This window comes from Balaenoptera acutorostrata, chromosome 13 (genome assembly GCF_949987535.1).
Source record: "Balaenoptera acutorostrata chromosome 13, mBalAcu1.1, whole genome shotgun sequence".
In the NCBI taxonomy this organism is placed as follows: Eukaryota; Metazoa; Chordata; class Mammalia; order Artiodactyla; family Balaenopteridae; genus Balaenoptera; species Balaenoptera acutorostrata.
Genome location: NC_080076.1, coordinates 41,620,831 through 41,642,047, shown reverse-complemented (window position 1 = coordinate 41,642,047; position 21,217 = coordinate 41,620,831). Strand labels below are relative to the sequence as shown.

At 45.7% G+C, this 21,217-nt stretch overlaps 1 protein-coding gene across 5 annotated transcripts in view; it reads left to right on the top strand.

Moving 5' to 3' along the window:
- Positions 1–21,217, top strand: part of FHOD3 (formin homology 2 domain containing 3) — a 495,595-nt gene that overhangs the window by 68,457 nt on the left and 405,921 nt on the right. For all 5 annotated transcript variants that reach the window (XM_057527272.1, XM_057527271.1, XM_057527269.1 and 2 more), the window contains exon 3: positions 5,901–5,965. In XM_057527272.1, the coding sequence (XP_057383255.1) occupies positions 5,901–5,965 (65 nt within the window). The remainder of the gene's footprint in view (positions 1–5,900; positions 5,966–21,217) is intronic.

Here is a 21,217-nt window from a genome sequence, read left to right as displayed (position 1 = left end):
CACCACAAGCATAATATTATCCTACGTTGCAGACAAGGAAGCTGAGGCTCATAGAGGCTAAGTAACTTGTCCAGGATCACATAGCTGGCTTCAGAGTTTAGCTTTTCACCACTACCATCTCCTAAGGGAGACCGGAATGCATCTGGAGACAAATGTAGTGGCAACTAGCTCTCTTGGACTTTGAGCTTCTGAGCAAATTAATCTTCACTAGTACTCTCCTTTTACTAGCTGATGACTGGTCCAAATCCTCTTCATTCCTCAGGCAGAGCGTGGGCTGAGTCTCACAGTTTCAGAAGCTTACTAAGAGGAAGCTTATCCTGGGGCAGCTGCTGGGGGGGCCCTAAGCTCTGCTTCTGCTGCATTGTCCAATGTATGTTTTCTACTCTTGACTGAAATCATAGTTTAGTTCTAATTTGAGTGGAGGAATATTTGGGGGCATCGATTCTGCTGCTGATTGCAAGAAAAAGTCTTCAAGCCTTTGGCTCCATGCCACTCAATAAAATAATGTAAGCACTTGGTCTTACATTACAAAGACTTTATATGTTATTTTTATAAAAAATTTTCTTGAGAGACAGGGATAGGACTGAAACACACGGGTTCAGAACCAACAGACTTGGTTCTGTGGTATTTGGTTACACCAGATCTTTTTCCCAAGGCCATAGACATTATTGCAGGAGAAGCTCAGGTATTGTGAGAAACCGGGAAGTTTCAGGAAGTTCCTTCAACAATAGTGCCATCAAGTCCCTGGCATGTGTGCCTCGGCTGGAGTCTCCTTGAACTGAGCACCTATTTTAGTTCTCTCATCACTTGGGTAGCATTGACCTTGGGTATGGGCAGCACTGACCTTGGGTATGGGCAGCCAGTTGGCTGTGGCTAGTCTCTGAGGCCTGTGATATTTTTCTGGCAGTGGCTGTGCTGATAAGAATGGAATGTGAATCTCCCTGGGGAGTTTTAGGTCAAACTAAACTGCCTTTGCCTCTGGGTCACCAGATTCTAGTAACTGATGCACCCCCATTTCACTCTGCTGCAAACAGGCAGACTTGGAAGGAGTGGCTGCTATGATACTGATACAGCAAGCCAATATCGGGGAGAAAAGGACCATTAAAGTGCTTATGGTGAACACACATTGACAGCCTCCCATTGGTTTCAGTTTTAGAACATGGGCGCTCCATGAAGGCAAATATCAATGTTTGTATTAGGGTTCTTCAGAGAAATACAACCAATAAGATATGTCTTATCCATCTAGTCTAATCTAGTTTAATCTATCTAATCCATCTAGTCTGTCTAGAGAGACTTATTTCAAGCAACTGGCTCACACCATTTTGGGGGCTGGCAAGTCTGAAATCTGTAGAGTGGACCAGCAGGCTGGTAATTCAGGTGAGAATTGATGTTGCAGTCTTCAGTCCAAAATCTGCCCGGCAGGCTAGCAGGCAGGATTTCTGGATTGCTGTCTTGAGGCAGACGATCCTTTGTGGATCTGACATAGAGTCCAACACACACTAGTCACCAGTGAACATGTGTGGAATGAGGGAATGGATGAAGGGACACCCATCTGGGAGGCAGCTTCAGGGAGGTGCTAGGCGTACAGGCTCTGGGGTCAGACTGCCTGGGTTGGGTCTGAGCTCTGTCACTTTCTGTGTGACTTCAGCTACGTCGCATAACTCTTCTGGGCCTCAATTTCCTTACTTTAAAAATGGCAATAATATTACCTACTTCATAGGAGTTTTCTGAAGACTAAATCTGTATAAAGTACTTAGAACCTCATCTGGCACATGATAAGCATTCCATAAATGTTAACAACTATTATGATTATTATTTTCTGAACCCAGACTGACATAGTATCCCACTGGGGGCCGGGGAAAGTATATCCATGATTATTTAATTTTCCTCTGAAAGTTTTAGCCAGGAAACAGAAGACAAGGGCATATTTACTAGAAAAGTGGGGATAAAGTGATTATTTTAAAACGTATGAAATGATTATTTCCCTGAAAGAAGCCAAGAGAATCAGCCAAAAGATTTTTAGAATCCATAATAGCAGCAAGATGGCATATATAAAAGAAATACATAACAATCAGCATTACCCAATTACAAAATATTGTGGTGGAGGGAGGGAAGCTATCAAATTTAAAGGACCTTATGATGGGTGTCGTCTACACATTGATATTTTATATAGATAAATAAAACATGGACATCTTGTAATTCTTGAATTCTTAGAATAAACCTTATTTGGTCCTATTTTATTATATTCACATATTTCTTATTTTGGTTTGCTAATATTTTCTTAGATATTTTCATCTTAATTTTTTGTGTCCTTTTTTGTTAGATTTTAGTATTGAGGTTAAATCAGTTCCTTAAAAAACCTGGGACACTTTTTATCCTTAGAAAGTGCTGGAGAAGGTGATATAGTGAGGCACTTAACACAGCAAAAGGCAGGATGGTGCGGGTGACGGTGGAGTCAGACACTCTGCTTTCAGCCCTGGTCTGTTTCCATCAGCTATGTGACTTTATGCAGGTTACGTCATTACTACAAGCTTTGCTTCCCTCATCTGCAAAGTGGGCACAACAGTGGTACCTGCGTCAAAGATGAGAGAAAGTAGGGGTTGCAGGGGGAGATGAAGGACAACTTCCGTGGACCTGGCTGCACTCACCACTCCCTGGTCTCTGCTTTGGAAGGACCCCTCCTTTGCCAGGGACTCCTGGGCTCTGGACCCTCATCCCCTGTTGAGGGACTTCCACAGCCTTTGGTCCCCAATTCCACTCAGGTTTCTTTCATTGTAGGATTTTGTGTACAGGGGCAGGCAGGGAAGGAGGTGAATATATTGAAGCAGAGGAATTATAAGTGATAAAACTACTTAAAAATAGGCCTTTTTTGTTCTATGCTGTCTTAAATTCTATTAGGGTTTAACTTAACCAGTCTGATTGCCTGGTTTCTCAATGTACAAGCATTGAAAAATGCAGAAAAGATGATACCTCCAGAGTGGTGTGCTGATGGCTTCCTCAGAAACACTGTCCTAGTTCTCCTGCAGGTGCCTGGATCCCTTGTGACCATGGGACTGGAGAATTCTGTGGGAAAACTGAAGCACTTCCTCAAAATGCAACTTTGCAGTTGTTTGAAGATAAAAGCGGGGGCTATCAATGGGCCCTTCTGAACTTCTCTAGAACTTCTGAGGTATTCTGAAATATTTTTTCCTGCCATCCCGTGCTTCTTCCCCTCTGGGCATCTAAAGCATGTATTTTGTCTACTGTCCATTTGGTATTTATTTTTGATTCATAACTGCTGATAACATGAGTTACAAAAAAATCTTCCAGATTAAAGAACTTTGGGTTTGCTGTTTCTAATAGTTAGGGTCTGGCCATCATCAGGGGTTCACTGGTTTCTGCTCCCGGCTGAGCCCCTGGCTCAGCTCTGGGTGAGGCTGCAAGCCCCTGGTGGCTGCTGCCCCCACCCCAGAATACCTCTCCTGGGAATTCACACAAAAGGCTGTTCAGCAGCTCAGTTCAGTGCACTCATGGCAACTTTCTTCCTAGTAGGATCACAAGAATTGAAGGAATGTCAACATCAGGACCGTCTAGAGAAATTTAATCAAAATGAGATGGCAAAGGAATATGTCCCAGGTGAAGGAACAAGGTAAAACCCCAGAAGAACAACCAAGTGAAGTGGAGATAGGCAATCTACCTGAGAAAGAGTTCAGAGTAATGATCGTAAAGATGATCCAAGAACTCGGTAAGAGAATGGACGCACAGAGCGAGAAGTTACAAGAAGATTTTAACAGAGTTAGAAAATATAAAGAACAACCAAATAGAGCTGAAGAATACAATAACTGAAATGAAAAGTACACTAGAAGGAATCAATAGCAGAATAAATGAGGCCAAAAAAAAAAAAAAAGAATAAATGAGGCAGAAGAACGAATCATTGAGCTGGAAGACAGAGTGGTGGAAGTCACTGCCACGGAACAGAATAAAGAATGAAAAGAAATGAGGACAGTTTAAGAGACCTCTGGGACAACATCAAGTGCACCAACATTCACATTATAGGGGTCCCAGAAGGAGAAGAGAGAGAGACAAAGGGCCTGAGAAAATATTTGAAGAGATAATAGCTGAAAACTTCCCTAACATGGGAAAGGAAACAGTAACCCAACTTCTGGAGGCACAGAGATTCCCATACAGGGTTAACCCAAGGAGGAACATGCTGAGACACATAATAATCAAACTGACAAAAATTAAAGGTAAGGAGAAAATATTAAAAGCAACAAGGGAAAAGCAACAAATAACACACAAGGGAATCCCCATAAGGTTATCAGCTGACTTTTCAGCAGAAACTCTGCAGGCCAGAAGGGAGTGGCACAATATATTTAAAGTGATGAGAGGGAAGAACCAACAACCAAGAATACTCTACCCAGCAGGGTTCTCATTCAGATTTGATGGAGAAGTCAAAAGCTTTACAGACAAGCAAAAGCTAAAAGAATTCAGCGCCACCAAACCAGCTTTACAACAAATGCTAAAGGAACTTCTCTAGACAGAAAAGAGAAGGCCACAACCAGAAACAAGAAAATTACAAAATGGGAAAGCTCACCTGTAAAGGACTGTCAAGAGAGAAAAAGATTTTTTCTGTGTGAGGAAGAAAGTTTTGAAGAAGTCTGTGTTTATAGGAATCTCAAACTTGTCTTCTGAAGATGGGTCGAGTGTTGTGTATTTGTGTAAACGCGAGGCTAGTACCTTGCACATAGCTTAACTAAAAAGGAGGATCTTGTCGGCATTTGAAGGGACTGTGAATGCAGATTCTCTGCCCACGAGGAGCTGCTGGGTTGGAGGCTGCTGCATGTTTTTGTAGGACCATGCAAGTGGTTTTCTTTTCTCCTTTAAAAGAATCAAAAAAAATTTTTTTTAAACCATACTTTCCCCTCTTATGGTCTCAAGAATAAAAAATATAATTGTTTCAGTACTATAATATAATTCCTGTGACTTCATATCACAATATTAAGTGTGCCCTGGTGAGATTTCTGTCCTCTTCTCCTCCAGCACAACCACAAAACCAGGAAGTGGGAAAGTACTGCGAGCCTGGTATACATGAAGCCCTGATGGGGAGGGAACTCAGCCACTGAGCTGGTTACCCGCTCCTGTGCTGGTTCCTGGCTCCATTTTACCTTTGTCCACTGGCTTCCCCCTTTCTCCAAACCTCAAAGCCTTTGCTACCCTAGGTAGCCAGGACTCACGTTCTCCCCATTTATCTTCTCTCATCTGCTCTGGGCTTCGGTCCTTCTCTGTAAAAGCGGGCTGAGCCCTCATGGGAGGAGAACTGGGGAGGGGGCCATCCTTTTCCTTCCTTTATAAGAAATGAAGTGAAAGGAAGCAAAGATGAGACAAAGTGTGGTGTACCTTGACATTCTGATGACAAATAGCCTACACGCCCCCTTTGCTGGACTCCCGTCTTCAGGGAAAAGCTATGTCTTGAATTGATAGACAGCAAAACAGCTCTTTCTGATTACCCCACTATTTGTGTCCTTTCCCGATATGCAAAAACATGTAAAAATAGCCATGGGAATGATCAAGCAGATTTGTGCTGTTACATTCCAGGGATTTCACTTCATGGGCACAGATTTTAAAAATTTCCCAACATGGTCAGGCATGAGTACACGGAACTCTGTGGAGTGGACCGGGTTTGGCAGTGAAATGTGTGTGCCAGTCCAACAGAGTCAGACTTCATTATTTTATTTCCCGTAAAGCCCTGTGACGTCACAGCGTTTCAGGACAGATTGTTGTTCTGTGTAGGTTCCTGCTTATCTAGAGCCTCTTCCAGGTGTGGGTGTCCGAAACGAACCGTCAAGTTGATTGCCAGCAGGTAGGGTCACCTTGTTGCCTCCTCTGATGCCCGTGAATGTTTTGTCTCCTGTCTCCGTTAGGCGGGGCAAGAAGCACAGCATCATCCTAAGGACACAGCTGTCCGTGAGGGTCCATGCCTGCATCGGTGAGTGACATCTGCCAAAGGGGATGCTTGCCATCTGCCCTCAGTGATTAAGCATGATGATTAATGCCACTTACGGGAATAAAATGCAATATTCACTATTATGCTATCTATGCTGGGGTTAGCCCCTGTCATGTACTGTTAGAGCTTTTAGGGAAGCAATTTCTGGCAGTAGTTTTTGAAGCCCTGTTTCATTCTGGCTGCCTTTGCTGTTTGGTTCGTGAACAGAGCTCGAGGTAAGACAGACACATCGGTGCTGAGGTTCTTTCTGGCGATGCTGGGAGAGATGGGGTTCTTCCTGGGGCTGTGCCAGTGTGAACCTCCAGCCAGTTGAAGTGACCTTTTTTTTTTAAATTTATTTTTTTATGCAGCAGGTTCTTATTAGTCATCCCTTTTATACACATCAGTGTATACATGTCAATCCCAATCTGAAGTGACCTTTACGTGCCTTCTGGTGGCTCTCTGCAGCTCCCTGTGGGGAAGCGGGGCCTGAAGCTCCAGGCCGTGGTCTCAGGAGATTGAAGGGAAGTCTCAGGTCAGTGCAGGACAGGGCACACGTGGATGCAGAGCAATACGGTGTTGAGCGGACGTATCTGTGGTTCAGATGGCTTGCCTGCGGTCACACAGGAAACCCCACTGACGCCCATTCCTGCAGCCATTGATTTTCCCGGACCCGTTGCTTTCCCCAGTATACACGTGGGCTGAATGGCAACAAAGGCAGTAATTTATGCTAAGTAGACAGTCTCCATGGGAAGGTTTCCTCCTGGCATTGGGCCGAGTTGAGGCAAGTATGTAATATAAAAAGGAAAAAGAAAGGAACTAAATTTCATTTTATGCATAGAAGTTTTCCATATCTGAGTCATTTTGTGTTTATTTAATATATGTTGTGGTCTTAATTCAGGTCTGTAATTAGCAGAACATCAATCATCCTGTCGAGGCCCAGTCTGCACCTGGAGTGTGGTATGCATGGGTGGAGTGGAGAGAATCGTTTCTGGTTCTTCTTTCTCCCTGCTTTCCTGTTGGAGACCCAGGGATGGGGTGAGGGAACTGCTGGATGTGGAGGGGAAGCTGTGTAATTTTACTTCATTTGGTGTGGAGTGGGTGAGGCTGCAGGTGTCCCGAGGGACAGTGTTTGTCTTACTCTGTGGTTGGTGAGTAATTGTGTAGCCAACATGTAAACCTCAGGGGCTGGAGGGTCAGGGCGTCAGGAGGTTCGTGATCTTGTTGGAGACAAAGCGAGATTTGTAGGACCTTCATTACTGACCCTGTTCCTCAACTGCCTGTAGCACTGAGTGACCTTAAAATATGCACCAAAATAGGCTTTCTTTATTACTTGCTTTATATTTTTCAAATTATTTTATGTGTATAAATCATGTCTGCCTGAAGAAAAAGCCTGTGACCTATGACTTTAGTTAAATTCCCTTCTGACCCTCATCCTGGATCTAGGACAAATCCAGGCACATACTATGTGCTGAATACAACCAATACTGAATATTGGTTGAAATATAGCTGATAACCCGTTGAGATTTGGGACATGAGTATGAATTGGTATTTCCCAGGAACAGTAAGGCTGTGGAAAGCAGATTTACACTAAAACTGGCTAGATCAAAATCCTAATGAGCTAACTACCTTTTAGCAAAATTCATTCTTTTGCAATATACACTTAAAATGTTTCAAGTACAGGATTTTTCTAACCAGCTGCCACGTTATTGACTCACCGCATTAACTGGTGTATTGCTGTGTAGTCCCGTGTCATACACGTAAACACACATCTCGTCTCCATGGCACCTGAGCCCCAGCAGCCAATCCAGCCCACTCTCTCTCAGGACGCCCAGGTCTTCCTATTTGAAGGGTTAAACTGGGTGCTGACAGGATCAGTGTGTTTATTCTCAAACCTGCTTATGCCAGTCGCACTTGCTATTGGAATTATGTAATTTAATGAAATGGGATGTGAACGTTTTATAAACTGATTAAATACAAGGATACAAAGTCACTGCTGTGAGTATATTGGAAAAGATTCAAAATTAGTTACTACAAAAGCATTTCTGTCAACATGAGTGGGTTGTGATAACTACAAAAGGTGGGGGAATGTTGTAAAAATCCAGAAGGATTCTAGTCTTTGTAAGTTCTTGCTTGACTTCAAAGACACTGAGGTTGAGAATCATAGACTATATTATGTGAGTGGTTCATGAAAGGAGGTCCGCGGGGAGTCCCATTAGACCTTTATTCAAAGAAAGGTCATGCCCCAAATGATGTGAGGGTGCATCTCCTGTGCTGTGTGCCTGGCAACCAACTGTGTCTCATCCCAGAGAAACAGGACGGTCAGTCACCATGGCTGCAAGTTAAAGTCTTAAGGTGTGTATGTGTCATTTTTAAAAGATTTCTGCTTTAATCAGTTTTCACCATTAATTACCTCAGGCCTGAGTGTGTTGGATGAGAGGATTTGACTGTGTGAATTAACATCAATGCCCAAGAAGGCAAAGTTCTTCCTTTGTATTAAAAAACCCTCTTTCCCCTTCCATTTCCTGTTATTGGCAAGATCTGGAATAGATTTATTATAATAGCATTAAATATTATCCTTTGGTGTATGTGTAAACAAAGGAATGTATGCATCGTATGTGTGATGTACCAGCCCCCATTGTGACATATTCTTTCCCTTTCCAAATGGCAATATTAGATGAGATTTCTTTTTTTTTTAAAATTAATTAATTAATTAATTTATTGGCTGTGTTGGGTTTCATTTTTGTGCGAGGGCTTTCTCCAGTTGCGGCGAGCAGGGGCCACTCTTCATCGCGGTGCGCGGGCCTCTCACTGTCGCGGCCTCTCCCGTTGCGGAGCACAGGCTCCAGACGCGCAGGCTCGGTAGTTGTGGCTCACGGGCCTAGCCGCTCTGCGGCATGTGGGATCTTCCCGGACCGGGGCATGAACCCGTGTCCCCTGCATTGGCAGGCAGATTCTTAACTACTGCGCCACCAGGGAAGCCCTAGATGAGATTTCTGTGGGATTAAAAAAAAAAAAAAAACCAAACCGGGAACAATCTTCCATTGAAATGGCAAAAGAAAGCATGACGGGGGCAGAAAACCTTTTTCACATCAGTTGGTTGGGTCCTTGTTTCCTTTCAAGATATTTCCCCTCTTCACCATCTAAGAAATGATTGAGTGATTATAGGCGTGGGACAGTGACTGCTGGCTTAGGCCTAGCACCGTACACAGCTCCCCCAAAGACCTACCTTCCCATTGCACGATTGGACCGGAAGGATCCAGGATCACCTTAGGCTCATGGGCTTAAAATGCTATCAAGTAAATTTCTCCAAAATAATGTTTTCTTCACCCTATATTCTCTTCTCCTTTGTCCCTGTTTTAATTAAGTATAGAATGTTTAGAATCCAGGACTGCATGTTGATGAACTGCAGGTGACATGCCTTTGGAATTCTCCAGTGTTAACTTTGGAACTCTGTACCCATTGGGATGAGAGTGGAGTGGAGCCTTCATGGTTAGCAACCAGGCAAACCTCATGAGAAATGAAGGCCACGGGGCACTGCTTTGATGGTCCCAGCAAGCAGCCGAGACAGGTCTTTGCTGATAGTAGGAAGCTGGAATGAGATTTTGGTACCGAGAGAGGCCCCAAGCTTTTTGTACCTCTGTGCTCCTCTCCACTGTATTACTTTGCACATTTTTAGTATGACTACTTTTTTTTTTAAACTTGATTTTTTTTTTTTTAAATTTTTTGGCTGTGTTGGGTCTTCATTGCTGTGTGCGGGCTTTCTCTAGTTGCGGCGAGTGGGGGCTACTCTTTGCTGCGGTGCGTGGGCTTCTCATTGCGGTGGCTTCTCCTGTTGTGGAGCGTGGGCTCTAGGTATGCGGACTTCAGTAGTTGCAGCACTCGGGCTCAGTGGTTGCGGCACCTGGGCTCTAGGGTGCACGGGCTTCAGTAGTTGTGGCATACGGGCTCAGTAGTTGTGGCTCGCGGGCTCTAGAGCTCAGGCTCAGTAGTTGTGGTGCATGGGCTTAGTTGCTCCGTGGCATGTGGAATCTTCCCGGACCAGGGAACGAACCCATGTCCCCTGCATTGGCAGGCGGATTCTTAACCACTGCGTCATCAGGGAAGTCCCTAGTATGACCACTTGATGTAACATAAGGTAGCAAACAATGCATACCTTGCCTTCTTAATCTAGCTTCAGCCCCTCAAAAAAACAATGGTCATATTGTGGGCATGAACTTAACAGATATAAATAACAAAATCTATGCCCGGCATGTGAAGTCTGCATTTAATGAGGTTAGCTAGAGAAAATAAATTTTTTGGTCCTAGCAAGTGATCCTGTTGCCAGACACCAGAAAAATGTTCAGAGGGCCAACTGGCTCTGATGACTAAGTCTCATAATGAAGAGAAAAGGAGTGGAAGAATTGTGGAGTAAGGAATGGAATTGAGAATTAAAAAAAAAAAAAAAAGGTTTGAAGTCATTAGAATCCTAAAGTTAATATCTGAGTGTTTTCTACCAGCTGACTTCAAAGGCATTTCGTTCGGCTTAAAACCTCTGTGCTTCAGTTTTCTGAAGCAAACCCTGTCTTCTCATCAAGAAAATAAACCCTGTTGATTGATTCTCTGGGACTCATAACGCTGGCACTTTCAAGTATCCAGCATTGAGTTATACAAAAGGATAAAAAATTGGCTAAAGATTCCCAAGTGTCATTGGTGCTTGTAGTCAGGAAGAACTGCCCAGTGCAAAGGGTCTTTAGACTTTTTAGAGGCATTTCCCCCAAACCTCTGAGATGACGAGGTCTGCCCGTAAGGTAGAGGTGAGCTCGGCAGAAGCTGGCAAGGTGGCCGAAGGGATTAAGCTCTCCACGAGATGAGTCTCATCTCTCGTTAAAGGTCAGATCACAGGGATAAAGACATTTTTAAAGGCAAGAAAACCACGTAGGAGAAGACTGCTTCATCCACTGATCAGAAACGTAGTCATTTTCCAGCAACAGAAACATCAACAGAGCGAGGCATCAATATATCATTTTTTTTTTTTAACTTTTGGGTTTATTTATTTATTTATTTATTTGGCTGTGTTGGGTCTTCGTTTCTGTGCGAGGGCTTTCTCTAGTTGCGGCAAGTGGGGGCCACTCTTCATCGTGGTGCGCGGGCCTCTCATTATCGCGGCCTCTCTTGTTGCGGAGCACAGGCTCCAGACGCGCAGGCTCAGTAATTGTGGCTCACGGGCCCAGTTGCTCCGCGGCATGTGGGATCCTCCCCGACCAGGGCTCGAACCCGTGTCCCCCGCACTGGCAGGCAGATTCTCAACCACTGTGCCACCAGGGAAGCCCTCAATATATCATTTGCAAAGCATTTTCCTCTCACAAGGAAAGTCATGCAGCTATGTGCTTTCCACTACTCTGTCACAACAGAGCCGAATGACAAACAGTGGAGCATTTCTTCAAGAGCCTTCTAGTACAAGAGTGACTGCGGGGATTCAGCTCGTGTGCCAGCCAATGTAGAGGAGGTGGCTTCCTGGGCACAGTGTTGAGAAGGATCCTGAGGCTGTGTGTGGTCTAGTGGGGAAGGATCCTGTCTCAGTGCCGGCTTTCACTTGCGGTGATGGAGGTGGTGTGTGAGTGTGTGGGGTGTGGACAGCAGCTCAGGGGCTCCTGGTGAGGCACAGATTCTGTCCAGTGTCTGAACCCCCTCTAGCTATGGTGTAGAGGGCCCTGGGCTTCTGCGTGCAGAGGGTGGGGAATGGAGCCGTGATCCCTGAACCCTGCCACCAGCCCACCTTGTTCCCCAATCCCTTTCTCAGGTTCTGCCTTTCTTCTTATGCCTGTGAATACGAGCAGGGCTCCTCCGTCCTCTCCACCTTGCTGAGCTTTCTGACTATCTTTCCCTCTCTGCTCAGTGCGAGCTGGGCCCTCCAGGCCCTGCAGGGAGGCTCCCCTCCAGCTACCTTTTCCCGTGTTACCCTCACCCCTCAGGCGGGTTGCTGAGTGTTACCTGGATTCCCATGTGGTCCTTACTGCTTCTTGATTTGGACTGTTTTGGGGCTCCCATGAAAACTAGGCCTTCTGGTAACATCAGAATGCCTTTTTGACGCTCTTGGGCCTAGTAGCACCCGGGTGGTGCTTCTGTATTAGCTAATGAAGACGAGGAGCCCCTGGTACCGTGGGTGCTGAGGCACATGGCCTGTGCAGAGACACGCGTTAGCTTGGATGACCAGCCCGTCTGGGTGCTGGGGTGGAGGCCCCCACAGGTGCTGCTGGCTCCCTGTTGTCCGAGGTGGCAGGACCCCCACTGTCCACTGTGTATCTGCAGGAACAGAGTAGAACTGTCTGTTCTCTGACCAGGAGACACCTCTAGAGTCATTCCTTCCCCTCTTGGGCCCCCGGCCCGTCTCCCTCTGACTCTAGGTCTTGGACCTGGGCTTCTTGCCGACTCTGTCCCGCATCCCACAGGAGGCCGGTTCTGTTCTTGTCCTGCCTCTGCAGCCTTGGGTTAGGGGTGGGGTTCCCTCCTGCCCTGTTTGTGGATGTCACAGTGGCCAGACTCCCAGTGTCCTGACCAAACTATTCCCTAGTGGGTTTAGGCGCAGTGGGTCACATTTCCTGTTTTCTGTCCTTTGATGTAGGGATCCAGTGATTCTCCATAAACCCTGGAGCCCATTCCCATTCCTGCTGTCTTTCTGCGGAGCCCTGAGTGGCTGGCTGTGGTCTTGGCACAAGACGGGCTTGGGTTTGAAATCCTGAGTCTCCCTTTGCAGAAGGAGACTGGTGCCTGTATCTTTTAAAAAAATCTCCTCCTTTTTATACCCCGGCAAGTCTGTGACCCATTTTTGCCCAGAGTTCTGCACTCTAGGTAAAAACAAGCTGTCTGGATTAATCAGATTAAACACTTCTTATCATCTGTTTCCTATTAATCTGTCTCAGCTCCCAGATGACAGACCCCACAGGATGTCCATGTGTCTAGAAGGCCGTTGGGTCTGGGCTGGGGGAGGTCGGCTTCTCAGCCTCTCCCCACTCTGTGTGTGGGGTGGCTCCTCTAAGGTGCCTTACGGTCAAACAGTGATTGACAGATGTACCCCCTCCCCGACAAAGAAGGAAGAAAGGATATGGGAAGGATGTAAAACATACCACTAGGTTGTCAAACAACATATCTGTCACTAATGCTATAGAGTAGATAGATAGCTCAGGAAGGATTTGTTGCCAAAAATTAAAGAACAGCTGGAGAATGAATTTAAAGAATTGCTCTACCATCTGCAGACATGCAGGTAAACATAAATATGGGGGTGAATAAAGAAAAGGAGACACAAACGTATGAGAGAGCACGAGAATCTTCCAGGTACAGCTGGAAACTCAGGTCAGCTACGGAAATTAAGAGGCATCCATAAAAGGGAATATGGACACGAGCAAATGTGAGTTGCACAGGCAAGAAAAGCAGGTGTATCAGGGTCCCTTTTGGCAGGTTTATTTCATGTTTGTGCTCTCCACCCCGACCCAAGATTTTTACCTTATTTAAATGATTTATTCATTGCCCCTATAGGACTTTGTTACCTCTCCTCTCTAAGGATCTCTAGATGTTGAATGATAGAATTTGAATGTTGCCTTGGAACCATTATCATTGTGTTTGCTTTGTATTGTCCTAGTGAAATTCTGGCCAACAAAAAAATTGACACTGGAGAATGTAGTCGTATTGGTGGAGACACCTGTAGCAGATGTTATAAGACGAGTTTAAACCACGTGCTGGCAATTAGACTCCAAAGTTGCTGTCCAGCAGAACCTTAGTTCTATCTAGAAAACAATCCCTGGTAAAGAAACCACCGTGCTTTTGATTTCTTCAAGAGTGTCCTGGGACTTCCCTGGTGGTACAGTGGTTAAGAATCTGCCTACCAATGCAGGGGACACGGTTTGATCCCTGGTCTGGGAAGATCCCACATGCCGTGGAGCAACTAAGCCGGTGAGCCACAACTACTAAACCTGCGCTCTAGAGCCCGCAAGCCACAACTACTGAGCCCGCATGCCACAGCTACTGAAACCCACGTGCCTAGAGCCCATGCTCTGCAACAAGAGAAGCCACCACAATGAGAAGCTCACGCACCACAATGAAGAATAGCCCCCGCTCGCCGCAACTAGAGAAAGCCCACGTGCAGCAATGAAGACCCAACGCAGCCAAAAATTAATTAATTAATTAATTATTTAGAAAAAAGAGTGTCTTTCTTATAATGCTTTCTACTCACAGGTCTGCCCCGCATGTGGGGTGCAATGCAAGCTCTTGTGCCTGGCTCTCTGCGCTTGTGCCGATCCCCATGAAGAGACAGCCTCATTCTTATCACGGATCAATAAAAGTGTATGTCAGGAAACAAATGCGTTGTCTCATTACTAGAGACACTGATATCCAGAGGGCTTGGGAGCTGAAAAGTAGGATGGATGGCTTGCAAGTGTCCTGCTGCATGGAGACTCTCCAAGGATTGGGTGTACACTCATGTACTTTTCAGGTCTTTCTGAGAGACTTGGAGAAAACAGATTTTTGGGGAGGCGGATTCTTTGGGCATTTTACCAATTTCTGTTGTATTAGAAATACCTAATGGGAAGTATTTTAACTTGGAAAAAAACACATGGAAAGCATTAGTAGTTCAGCAAAACATGCAGCCAGTTGAAGATTTAATTCAAAGGAGAAAAAAAGGTGTTGGAGGATTTGTTAAAGTGCTGTTGGTCTCCAGTTCACATAATATAGTAATAGCGACAAAATGGCAAAGGAGAAAATTAAGGTTAGTATAATTGAAATCTTGTTAGCATCACTGAAAAGAACAAATTCTGTTGTTAATTATACCCAGAGGTGGTATGATTTATCTGTATCCTAGTAACTGCACTGTGATGGTGTGGGCAGGAAGGGGATCCACTTTACAAGGATGTAGGGGAATCTTTGTGGGAGGAAGTATAGTGCTAGGTATGCATTTAACACTTCAGTCATTTCCTAGTCTTTTAGAAAGGCTACACTTTAGATTCAATGGTCAACTTAATAACAATCTTAAAATTAGATAATGTAGCTACCAGTATTTCGAAAGTTGTAAAATGCTACAGAGATGATTAGTTTGAGAAGAACTAACCCTAACCCTAAACTGTAGATTGTTTATCTCAGCCATTTAAAAAAGGTCATGTGATCCATGTTCACTGAATGACACCTTTGCAGTTTTTCCTTTCTCACCCACATTTCACGGACCCTTACTACCCCTCCTGAGCCTCGGGAGGGGCTGAGAAAGGTGGGCATTTTCTCAAGGCCACGTGCTTGGGAGGTGCAGGGACTAAGGCTTGATACTCTCGATTCCCTGACTGGTGGTCTTTGCCCTGGCCTGCTGCTTCTCTTTTTAGGCCATTTTATATAGTCTTTAGCCCTTTTCTAGATATGTGATTGCAGATACCAATGCAACTTTCTGGTTTGAAAAGTCTGAGAAAGGCTGCCGAAACATCTAATATAACATTTTCCCTAAGTGAAGTTTCACCAGGCTTCAAAGGACAGTCTTCCAGTCGAGTTCCTGTGTGCTTCACAGATTGTCTTAGGGAAAAGGAAACAGCCCAGAGAAATGGATTTCACCCTTCAAGAGCTGACTACGTTTAGTAATGCAGTTAAAATCCCTTCTTCTGAGCTGGTCTGCTGACTCCTGGAGATGGAGTTGGAGCTTCCGGGTCCCTTCCAGGCTACATCCTGACCCACTGGACACACGGCCTCTAGTTTTGGTCTTTGTGTTGGGAAGTCCCTGGAAATCGTTGCCTCTGGCTTTAGGAGCTGCCCAAAAGGAAGAGAAGGGTTCTGGGCTGGAAGCCATGAGTCCTCCTGTTCCTGGTTTGGAGATCTGGTTCTTATCTGGGAAGATCTATGAGGTAGGGATTCTGTGCCAGGTAGAGGCTACCTCTTGAGTATTGAAGGTGGACTGTTTTGTGTCCAGCCTACAGAAGCTGACCTCAAATTATTTGTTGAGTAAATAAAGCCTCTTGTGATATTGTGGTTTGTATTAAGAAATGTGTATTTGGTCTTCATCCTGTTTCTGGCACAGAGCTCCTAAAGCCCTTGGAATTTCCTAAGTGATGAGAGCAACAAAGGTGTTTTTTGTTATATTAACAAGGTGACTTTTGGACCCCCATCTAGGGATGGGGGCTGTTTGCCAGTGGAGCCAACCATGTGATTAGAGGGTTGGAACTTTCCAATTTACCACCTGACCTTTGGGGAGATAAGAGGGGCTAGAGGTTGAATGAATCACCAGTGGGCAATGATCTAATCAGTCATGACCATATAATGAAGCCTCCATTAAAAACCCCAAAAGGATGGGGTTCAGAGAACTTCTGGGTTGGCGAACCCATGAAGATTCAGGGAGAGTGGCAGGCGTGAAGAGGGCATGGAAAATCCTTGCCCTTTCTCTTTACTTTGCCCTGTGCATCTTTTCCATGTGGCTGTTCCTGAGTTACATCCTTCTATAATGAACTGGTGACCTAGTGAGTAAAATGTTTCTCTAAATTCTGTGAGCTGCTCTAGCAAATTAATCAAACTCAAGGAGGGGTTCATTGGAACCTCTGATCTATTGCTGGTTGATTAGAAGCATGGGTGACAACCTGGACCTGGGATTGGCCTCTGAAGCGGGGTGGGGGCAGTCTTGTGGGACCACTTGTAGGACAACTAATGAGCCAGGTAGATAGTGTCAGCATTGAGGTGAATTGTAGGACACCCAGCTGGTGGGCTGAGGATTGCTTGCTGGTGTGGGGAACACACACACACACATGCGCACACACACACACACACACACACACACACACACACACACACACACACACGTTGGAATTGGGTCCAGGAACCCAAAAGAGCCACTGAGAAGGCTGTGGAACTGACGTGTATTTAAGTGTAATTCGTTTGCTTCAGAAATGAATTTCTTTGGTATTTTCTCAGAAAGAAGAATAAAAGGCAGTAAATAGAATGTGAAAGTATAGAAAGTAACAAAGCTGTGAAAGTGGGTAGAATGTCATTTAAAGAGTGTTTCCAGGAGGACTGTCAGTTCTGTGAGGTCTTGTGTGAAGCTGGAGCGACACAGTCCGTGGTTGCTCGTGGCCTGGGTGCCAGGCAGAGCGATGTGAGTGGGGCCTGGGGGCCACTCGCTCCCTCTACCCTGGGTGTTCTGGGCCCCCCGTGGAGCTGTGACCTTTAAATCTGGGTCCTGAGGTTGGAGGTAAGATGGTGGTGATTTGGGCTAACGACCTGATACGAGACTGCTCTGCGGAACAGAACCTGCATCACTTCTTTTAAGGAATGGGGTGGCATGCTCCTGGCCCCAAATGTAACAAGCTGATGACAGACCATTGAAGAACAAATGAAGGAGACGGTGAAGCATCATGAAGGGTGATTGTGGACGTTCCTATGACTGGTGGTCGTGCTGGTTCTGATTGTTCAGAGTGGGTGTAGCCAAGGCCTGGCGGGTGACCCGTGCAGGCGGCATATGATGACTTTTGAGAGCCCTTCTAGCCCGACTGTCCCCTGTTCTTTGGCAGTCTCCTTCCTGGGTGGGTGAGGTGTGTGCCCTAGATGTCACCTAGGGATGGATGGATGGATGGATGGATGGATGGAAAGAGCACAGGGATTTAGGTCTGAATTTTGTCTGAAAGCAGATTAAATGTCATTATGAATCACGATGCTCTCCCTGCCACGGCGCCGTTGTCCAGGGAAGGAGTACAAACGCTGGCTTCGCCTGGGGCGTTTTGGGGGGCACTGTGCTGCATCTGAGTCGTCCCCAGGCCCTGTCAGCTGCCACTATTGAGCACCTGCTTTGTGCAGGGTGCTTGACATAGGTTATGCCATTTATCTTCCTGACACATTCGTTATCCTTACTTTACAGAAGAAGAAAGTGAGTTTCGGAGAGGTTTGGTAGCTTGCCCAGCGACAGAGAGCTGGACAGCAGAGCTGGATTCAAATCCACATCTGTCCACTGTTGAATGGAAAAGTACAGTTTTGTTACTTTTTACCAAGTTTTTCTTTTATAAAAGCAGAAAGGGCAATTTCCACTGCATTCCCTTCCCACCAGACACTGAGTGAAGTGCTCTGTAGAGATTATCTCCTTTAATCCTCACAACAACCTCTGAGGGGGATTACTGTTCCCATTTAACAGAGGAGGAGACTGAGGCAGTCGTGGTCGGATTGCTTGGCCAAGGTCCTGAGGGGAGTGCATGACAGAGCTGAGATACTCACCGGGTCTTCCTGACTCCAGGGCCTGCCCTCGCACTAGCTGGCCTTGATTGGGCGCTCACCATGCTCCAGCCCTCTGCTGAGCCCTTCGAGAGAACACAGGCTCTAGAGTCAGACCTGCCTCTGAGGAGCTGTGTGACCTTCAGCAAGTAACCTCACCTCTCTGAGCCTCCATGCCCTCATTTATCAAGAGGGAATGATACTATCTCCTTAAAGCGTCATTATGAGGATTAGATATTTCATTGGTGCTGGATCCAGTTTTTAAAAACAAAGCTTATATCGCGTGTTGATTTGTGGGCTCAGAGAATGGGTATGTGTTTTAGAATCAGACAAATTGGAGTTTGAATGCCAGCCCTGCCTCTGTGTGTCCATGAGCAAGTTACTCAACCCTTTGAGGTCTATCTGCTTATTTGTGACAGGGAGGACAAGGGGGTCCTGGTGTCTGCCCCCTGGCAGTGATGTAAATATTTATGGAGATAGTGTGTGTACAGGCCCAAGCATGGTGCCCGAAACATGCTACCTGGGGTAAATGGTGGTGAATATCATCATCATTTTCACAAAGTTTGTGTTTTGTTGCTTTACAGCTTGTTAGAGCAATACTGAAATGTAATTATCCAGTGGTTCTTAAAGGAAATTACCTTTAGAGTGTCTGATTTATTCTCAGACAGAACTGACTTGTATGAAATGCATGTCTTCTCTCCAATTCTTGAATGACCCTATGTTCCTTATCCAGAACTGGATCTCAGGGTTGTATTAAATGTTAAACTGCGGCAATGAATTGTAGAACTCTTAAATATGAACGCAACTAATACCGAACTAATGTATTCAAAGTATGTTTTACCTGCTGCCCTTTGCTGATTGGCAGATTTGAGACTATAGGTCAGTAAATTTCCATTAACATTCTCTTTGATATTACACAATGGAGTTGGCCAAACCAAGAAATGAAGGACCATTCTGAGTCTTATTTAGCTAGTGACATTGGGGTCATTTTTGTGGTTCTCTTCTCTTTAATTATCCTGGTTTTGATACATTTTAGAATGCTTCAGTCCTGGCAAACATCAAATAGCATGTTTACTGAAAAACTCTCACCTTCATTGAAATGAAGTAGGTTTTGTGTTAGTGAAGGCAGCTTTTCTCCCCCATTCTTTGTGTTCCCAGATCGTGTTCTCCAGAAGGGACTGCTGAAATGGAGGATAAAGCTTCTCAGAAACCAAACAAGACAGTCAAATGTATGAAAAGAAATAAAAACACCATAACATAATGCCTAGTGCTAGTTACACTGTATCATAATTTTAGGGTTGAAAAATGATGCTCTAAGCACCATAAAAGTAGTAAAGAAAATTCTATATGAGTTGACATTTACAAAATGCTCAGAGACGAGCTGTTCCAATTGTATCTAAAAATACAATCAATATGTTTGTTAACAACTGTACTAGAGATGGTAAACTTTCAGTACACATATAACAGTAATATTGTCAACTGACTCAGTGTCCTGGGGATTTTTTTTTTTTTAATTAAAAAAAAAATTAATTAATTAATTAATTTTTGGCTGTGTTGGGTCTTCGTTTCTGTGCGAGGGCTTTCTCTAGTTGGGGCAAGCAGGGGCCACTCTTCATCGCGGTGCACGGGCCTCTCATTATCGCGGCCTCTCTTGTTGCGGAGCACAGGCTCCAGACGCGCAGGCTCGGTAGTTGTGGCTCACGGGCCGAGTTGCTCCGCGGGATGTGGGATCTTCCCAGACCAGGGCTTGAACCCGTGTCCCCTTCATTGGCAGGCAGATTCTCAACCGCTGCGCCACCAGGGAAGCCCGATCCTGGGGATTTTTAAAAAATGACTTGTTTGGCCAGGGTTCCTTAAACAGCTGTCCCATGATGTCATGTGCTGGCCTCTCCTGCCCCTAATTTCCCTGCAGTGAGCTGGTGGCTCAGGGCGCCTGGGTGTGGGGAGTGGGTGCTGGGGTTGGTGAGGGTGATATGGGTGGCCTTTGTCCCCTTGTCCCCCTGTCCCCTTCACCAGGCGTTGGCTCCGAGGACTCCGAGGCCACCAGGAAGCAGTGCAGAGTGCCACGGAGTGCTTTGCACTTCATCAGAAAGCCAGAAAAACAATTACCAGCCCATTAGGGACTCTACAGAGGAGCTCACAAAGCTGCCTGGCTAGGGGTTGCCAAGGCTGGGTGAATCACTGATGTAATTTGTGCTGTAGATTTTTTTTTTTTGTATGGTAGATAGTGAAATCTTGAAGAGAAGTGTGTCTGTTGAGATGGCCTCCCAGAATGCCTGAAGCAGCTCAGGCCAGGCTTCTTGAGGGCAGAGTGCTGCTATGTGCCCACTGCAGGTATCTGGATGGTGGGACTCAGGGGCAACTTGGCCTTGGGGTTCTAGTTGCAGCCCTGCCTCCCCTAGACTCTCCTCCAAGGTTTGGGGTTCAGTCCTATCCAGGGTCTGACTTGAGGCCTGGCCTTTGTCAGGACTCTTAGGGGGCTCCAGGCTGTGGCATCTTGTTTGGGGGGCTTAGGGAATGTGGGGTTCTCACTCATGGGCAGGGCAGTCGGGCCTTGTGGGAAGGACTTGTGATGTCACCTGCCTAGACTCCAAGATTAAATATTTAAAACATACCAGGGCTTCCCTTGTGGCGCAGTGGTTGAGAATCTGCCTGCCAATGCAGGGGACATGGGTTCGAGCCCTGGTCTGGGAAGATCCCAAATGCCGCGGAGCGACTAGGCCCGTGAGCCACAACTACTGAGCCTGCGCGTCTGGAGCCTGTGCTCCGCAACAAGAGAGGCTGCGATAGTGAGAGGCCCGCGCACCGCGATGAAGAGTGGCCCCCGCTTGCCGCAACTAGAGAAAGCCCTCGCACAGAAACGAAGACCCAACACAGCCATAAATAAATAAATAAATAAATAAATAAAAACATACCAGTTTTTATTTCATATAATCCTCCTTTGGCATGTCTTCATTTTTCTTAAACAAATGGCTTAGAAGACAAAATAAGAAATAAATAATAAATAAAAAACCAGGTGTCCTGGAGAGGTCCTGCTCAGGTCTGGGGGCCCAGACTGTA